The following is a 7,334-nucleotide window of genomic DNA, read 5'->3' on the forward strand; positions in this document are numbered from 1 at the left end:
GGGCTGGGGCTGTGCAGCCCCTGCCATATCACTCTGTAATGGCTGCTGCTTATTGTTCAGGTCTTCCTCCGAAAGACCTTTGACCCCTGACTCACCCCAAAGTTACTATAGCATCAGAACTCTATTAACTTATTAAGAATTCTTACTCTAGAATTATCTCACTGATTTATTGGATTACTCATGTGCAGCTTCTTGAATGGGGAAGAAGGCATATGAAACCAAAAAATAAAAATAAGAAAAAGTTACTGGGAATAATTGTGGTAGATATTTCTGCAGCGGTCCCGTCATGGTGTTTGGAGCCTGAAAGTGAAAGGATTTCCTGCTTCAACAGACATATAATGAGACTGGAAAAGTACCTCTCATTCTAGGTTGTATCCCAAGTGTCTTGAGCAGAGGCTGGCATGTAGGCACTATGGATGATGCTTTGGAAAGCTCCCTTGTCATTTAAACTTAGTTAACAAATTAGGCAATCACCAGTGTAGCATGTCACATACTTTTTCTTCTTACATTTCTTAAATGCTCAGTAGTTAAAATTACTAAAAAGTACTTAAGTATTTGAGTCAGATGAAACTGTAATGTGATCCCTAAATGGTAATGGAATGTTTTGTCATGAGGGTGGACATGATTTAGTTACAGGTTGCTTTCAAGTCTCAGGTTTAGAAAAGACTTTCCTAGGACCAGCAGATGTACCAGTTACCTCGCTGGACTCTGATATGGCCGATCACAGTTCAAATTCTAGATCTGGTACCTTGAAAATCATGTTCGGCACATGTGCGTACATGTCCAAGATCCGAGGAGGAGAATGGATTGCTGTGTGGCCATCGCCCCTGGGGGTGCTTTCTCACTTTCCCTCTCACTGTATCTGCCTGTCTCTCTGGTGAGTACAAGTGCCCTAAGGCAAAAACCTCTTAAAAAACAACAACAACAACAACAAACAAACAAAAAAAAAAAAAAAAAGAAAGAGAAAACTTTCTTTACAGGTTGCATGATCTACTGTATCTCTTTTTATTCTTATAATAGTGAGTCACTTACATACAAAATAGAAGAATGAAGGGATGGAGTATTTTGACAAATAGTCTAGCTTATGTGGTGGCTCTGTGAACCCACTTGTAAATCTTTGGGACAGACTAGGTGATAGCAGATACAACAGGCTGGGCACTGGGGATATAAAGATAGGCAAGACATAGTCTAGTTTGTTAGGAGATTATAACCAGTGGGAGTGGGAGGGGAAGATAGATACAGTCACATTTCAATTCTAGGGTTGACTTAGGAAATTGAATCACGTGTCAGTTGCTGTGGAATTTTGTGACAAGTTGACTCACCCTGCTATATGGGTAAGCTACTGAAAGGAGGTAATAATGTTAGCTCATTCATGGAGGAGGAGTGTTTTCCAGGAGAAAAATTGGGACAAAGTGCATTTCAGGTAGAGAAAGCAGACTGAATAGTTATGAAGGAAGAAAGGAATGGCATAGTTAGGGAACAGCAGACTTTCAGTGTGTTTAGGGCCAGGGTTACACAAAAATGAGGTGTGTTGCTAAAGGTGGGGGTGAGGGTGCAGCATGAGTTGAGGCTAGAAAAGTGTTGTACATGTGAAAAGTCATCAAAAAGTTCACAAAAAATGTGCATTAAAAATTAAGCATGGATTTCACATTTCTTTTTATTTTATTTATTTATTTTTTTGGAGAGAGATAGAAAGCGAGAAATCACCCCCCGAGGGGATGGCCACACCACAATCCCTTTTCCTCCATCCTCTTGGGATCTTGGGCACCCACACACACGCCCAGCGTGAGTTTAAGCCACCGGGTCCAGGACTCGAACTGCAGTCGGCTACATAGGGGTTCAGCGACATAGCCATTATACTAACTGCTGGCATCTATTTCACATATCTTATATCAAAATAAACTCACATGTTAATTCTATTTTTCCATGAACTTTTTTGTAGTCCCCTTGTATTATAGATATTACTCTAGAAGCCAAGGTTCTAAAACCCATAATTTGTATTTTCTACAACAACATTATTTCCATTTTGAGACCCTAGCTGATGTGGCAGAAACCCAATTTTGGTATTTCAGGGTATGAGGCATTCTGTCTAGCTCTCTTGGTCCCCTCTCTTAGAACCATTGGGATCATTCTGCTCCATGTGTATTTATAAGTCCAAGGAGACTCTGAGAACCATCCTGAAGCCCTCTCCTCAGCCCGCTGTGTAATCATTCCGTTGCAAGGCTCACCTGAGGGTCTGCTAGGTAGCAGGAGACAGGGCTCCTTTGCCCTGGACCCTCTAATGCCCGTGCTGTCATCAGTTTTCACCTGCATTCCTCTCAGCGTGCAGAAGACATTTTTTAGTGAGAAAGGGTAGAACTGAATCTCAAGAAATTTAAACAAAATAGTTTGTCATGCTGTTTCCTCTCCAACCTATAAGGGCATAGTCTTTGGGAACACAAAAGCCAGGAAGAAATGTACACACTGTGTTTTGTTGCTGTTGTTTGATGCTGTCACAGCACTTTCTCAAGACAGTGACTGCACCTGTCCTACCCAACTAGAATGGGAAGGAGGTGTGGTCAGAAAGAAAATATTCAGAAATTATTGTTTGATATTTGAAATGTTTTATACTGGCACGTGTGTTGTAGCAAGACTGCAAAGGTGCTCATATGACGTGTTATAGATCTTGGACTTTCTGCTGTGGGATGTCATCAGAGGTTATTAATAGAAGTGATAGGATTTTATTTTTGCTTCCAAAGAGAAAATCTGGTGACAATACGAAGCTCTGAATGGAATAAAAAGGCCAGTTAGGAGAACATTGTTAATGCAGATGTAAGAAATGATGGAGATGGATACTGAACTAGAGCTGTGAAATATTGCTTTCCTTGACTGAAAATGAAGATTTTCTGCTGGGGCTTCTCAGATAGAATTGCTGGTCTAGAAAAATCCACCATGAAGACTGAGAAAATTTTCCCCCCAAAATGAGAATAATATATGAGAATTACTAGATACCATCAAATGTCCGAACATCTGGATAATGGGTATCCCAGAAGGCAAAGAAACTCATAAGGGCATTGATAATCTATTCCATGAAATTCTGCAAGAAAGCTTTCCAAACCTGGAGAGGCATTCAAAGCTCCATTCCCAAGAAATACAAAGGACCACAAATAGAATCAACCAAGAAGATCTTCTCCAAGACACATTATAGCCAGATTGACTAAACCACAGACAAAGACAAGATACTAAGATTGGCAAGAGAGGAACATCAAGTTATCTACAAAAGATATCCCATCAGGCTAACAGTGGACCTCTCATTGGAAACAATGCGAGTGAGGAAAGAATGGGAAAATATATTCAAAGTGTTAAGGGAAAAGCAATTTCAACCAAGAATACTGTATCCGGCGAGATTATCCTTCATACGGGAAGAAGAGACAAGAACATTCTCAAATAAACAAAACCTGAAAGAATTTACCAACACCAGACTAGATCTCCAAGAAGTTCTCAAGGGAGTGCTGTACCAGGAAAATTAAATACAGTCACACAGAAATAAGAGTTCAAAAACTATGAAAATGGCCAACTTAATCGTAGGGACAAGTCTGGAGTTGAATATCATATCCCAGAATTTAATCCAGAAGATGGAACCACAGCAGAAGATAAAGTACATGAGAATAAACTGGTGAAATAGCATTTCATGACTTTTGACTAAAACATTGCTGATTTTCTTCTAGGCTTTGTTTTCTGGTTTTAAAGATTTTTGTCCTGTCTTGAGCTGCCGATAGGTTCATGTACCTACTATTTGAACAGAATCCCAACCCATTTCCTGGCTTTAAGTTTTAAGCAAAGTTCCTTAGCATTTCTTTGATTTATTAAAGCTAAAACTGCTTTTCTTGAAATTAAAAAAATGTATTTAAAATACTTACTTAATGACCATAGTAAGCTATGTAGCATCAGCTAGGTGCTACTTTACAGTATATTCATTCTACTCAGAGTTTCATGCCTAAAGTCAAACATCTATTCACAGATATGTAAATACCAGCTAAACTCACTATTGAAAGTAGTTAGATTATTTAAAATATTCTGTGAATCAATGAAAGGTGGGGGGAAAAGGAATGGAAATCAATTGTAGACACCTGAAATAGTGTGGGAGGAGGATGAGAAATGGCAGAGGGTGAGAAATAAGGGGAAATTATACACACACACACATATGTATAATGAAACTAGATATGGAAAATTATTGATGATAACATGTATGATTAAGCCACTATGCAGTATATTCTGGATGGGAAATTGCATTTTGTATGCTGTGATGATGCTCAAGGAATGAATGTAAGTTAATTAATTAAAAATAAAAATATATTAAAAAAAGTAAAGCACAGGTATACAGATAGGACATAAAAAAGAAAAGCATTTATTCTGCAGAATTCTCAAATTTTAATTTAAATTTTAAAGTTATTTAAAATATCAAATTATCCTTATGGCATCTGGGTACGTCGGATAGTCATATAATGTATCATGTATTATAATTTAGTATTAAACTTTCAGGTTTAATCAAGAGAAATAAAGCAACAACTATAAATCCTGCTTCTGTCTTGATGCTAAATGGATGTAAAAGTCATGGTGTGTATATACTAAACATATATACATATATATATATATACATGATCTGTTATTATCTAAAGTACCAAGAAGTTTACGTTGAATGAAATGATCAATAACTGCAACTACATTGTTTTTGTTTCTAATATGTGACAATTTTTTAAATGTAAAATGACTTTTAAGAAGAGTAATATCATAAAATATCAACAATTTCCATCAAATATATGTTCTGCCAAATAAATGTAAAAGATTTTTTTAAAAAATGAAAAGAAATGATGGAGCCCTGAACCAGAGGAGATTTGAGGAAGGAGATTTGAATAGCTCCGGATACAGATTTGGGAGTCACTGAAGTTATGGAAGTGGCGGAGATCACCATGCGAGTGTGCCTGGAATTCTGGAAAGTAGCAGTGTGTGGACAGGGAGAAGATGAGGAGCCAGTGAGACTAAGGTAGAGGAACAAGAATGATGGAAGGTCCAGGAGGATGAGGTTCAAGAAGCCAGAAGATAAGAAAATAGCAAAAGGTCTAAAGCAAGTATTTTATTACAATTAATGCAATATCCTTAGATGTTTGGCTTTCCTATACTAATAATGTAGCTGATATTGTTATATATCTCAGAGAGTTTTGGCTTTTCCCACCAAAATACAAGATGAGCTTTTGAATACTATTCAAATATTCATCTTTGGTTTGGGTAGTAGCTCTTTGAGAGTCTTGAAAGTAAAGTAGCTCTTTGAGAGTCTTCCAATTAAAAAGTTACTGATCTATATCATGCCTAGGGACATTTCAGACTGAAGCCAGCAGATGGTGTGGTGGCTGAAGCGCTGGACTCCCACATAGCTAACTCCATCCAGTTCAAGTATTAGGCCTGGCAACCCAATAAATCACAACAGATGAATAGATAAATAAACAAATGTTTAAAAAAAAAGAATAAGAAAGAAACACTTGATTTTGTTAAAGCAAGTCTCAAGAAAGGAATTTTGTGGGAGACTCAGAAGAGGAAAAAAATCTGTGGGCCAGAGAGCTTTAAATGAATGAAAGTTTATTTGAGGAAAAGAAATATTGATTAGAAGGGGATCTAAAGAATATGATGTATTTATTTGATTCTTTAGTCAGCAGAGATTGTATCAAAAGACTTGAATCCCGCATTTTTATTCTGATTGGTACACTTTAACACTGCTGAAGCATAAATGGAAGGAACTTGGTACAAGCATTGGTTTCTGATGACTGAAGCTATGCATACGATAGAGCTGTTCACATAAAGGAGCAAGTTTTTAAAAGTTTTTTTATTTTTAAAGAGATTTTTTCTATAGGTTGTGTGCACTCACCAGAGAGAGACAGAGAGACAGAAAGCAAAAAATCACTCCCACGGCGGGGGGGCCATGCTGCAATCCCTTCTCCATTCTCCTCAGGATTTTGGGCATGCACATACACGTACCTGGTGTGAGTTTTAATCTGCACAGTCAACTATGTGGGAGTCCAGTGAAGTAACTATTATGCCATCTGCTGGTCCCTGTATTTGATATTTTAAAACAAAAACAAAAACTGGGTAACTGCAGCATTAGCTTTTAAATATGTACTTAAGTCTCAGGTATCCATTGATATTTACCAGGACAGTGATGATAGGAGAGAATTTTCTCTTACGGCATCTTCGAAGCGGTGTTCATACGGTGTTAAACTCAAAGACCCCAATATTTCTACTGAAAAATTGCTTCTTACTAAATGTGTGGTTTGTTCTTGCAAATAAACATAATCGAATTTTGTTTTTGTGTTTGTGCACATCAAGTTATCAAAGATGTGTTCCAATCAGTAATATGCTACCCATGATTAAAATGAACTTGATGTATTTTTGTTTGATTTATCAAGTGCAATGAATTTGATTTATTTTCATGTTCTTGTTGTCAATGGAGACCAAAGAGACATAAATTCATGTGTTTGTTTTGAGGTCATCTAGATGAAGGTGGTACCCCCAATACAGCGCACAACAACACAACATCGTTCTCCCTGGAAGAAGAAATGACCAGGTAGTCAGACATTGTCCTTTCTTTTGATAAGCTTTTATCAATCCAGTCAGATCATTGTTTAAAATTTTGTATTATCATAATAAATAGCTGAAATTTTGAGAGTACCACTGTTAATTTTCCAAGAAAATGAAAGATAGAATTTTTTAAAGAAAATAATTTGCTATGTAAGATATATGAAAGTTAAGGTTGGACATAAATTAGATTTGTGGATTGGTAAGTATAGAATGTCACAAGAAAACTAAAAATTTTAAAGTTACTTTTTAAAATGTAATTGAGTTAAGAACCATTTTCAATAGCTTTGGGATTATTAGTTTGCTTTCTGGATGTTTTTAGTCATGATGTGATTAGTCAACAGAAATTTTTTGAACTTGGCATCTAATTGTAAATAATGAAATAAATATCCTGCAATAAATATAGTAACTCTAACTTCAACACACCTTGGGGAATCTTTTTGTTAATGATTTACATGTCTGAAAGTTTACTCTCCAGAACAATTTATAACAGATGGGCCAAAGGTATTTGTTGGTGATTCAGAAGATAAATTGTCTTAGAAATGATCTAGTAGATTTGAAGTAAATAAAGGCATATTATCATATCTTGAAAGATGAGAAGCGTGTAACCACAATTATGCCTGTAGAGAGTCACTGTTTTTTGGTTTTTTGTTTTTTAAGAGGTTTTTGCTATAGGGCGCGTGTGCTCACCAGACAGGGAGAGACAGAGACACAGAAAGCGAGAAATC

At 36.7% G+C, this 7,334-nt stretch overlaps 1 protein-coding gene across 1 annotated transcript in view; it reads left to right on the forward strand.

Annotated features, from left to right (window-relative positions):
* LOC102483808 (multidrug resistance protein 1) overlaps positions 1-7,334 on the forward strand; it is a gene marked incomplete in the record, with an annotated part of 79,478 nt that overhangs the window by 21,232 nt on the left and 50,912 nt on the right. Inside the window, 1 exon segment of the mRNA XM_006170484.3 lies at positions 6,517-6,595. Coding sequence (XP_006170546.3) covers positions 6,517-6,595 — 79 coding nt within the window.

Source organism: Tupaia chinensis, unplaced genomic scaffold (genome assembly GCF_000334495.1).
Source record: "Tupaia chinensis unplaced genomic scaffold, TupChi_1.0 Scaffold148587_1, whole genome shotgun sequence".
NCBI classification, from domain to species: Eukaryota; Metazoa; Chordata; class Mammalia; order Scandentia; family Tupaiidae; genus Tupaia; species Tupaia belangeri.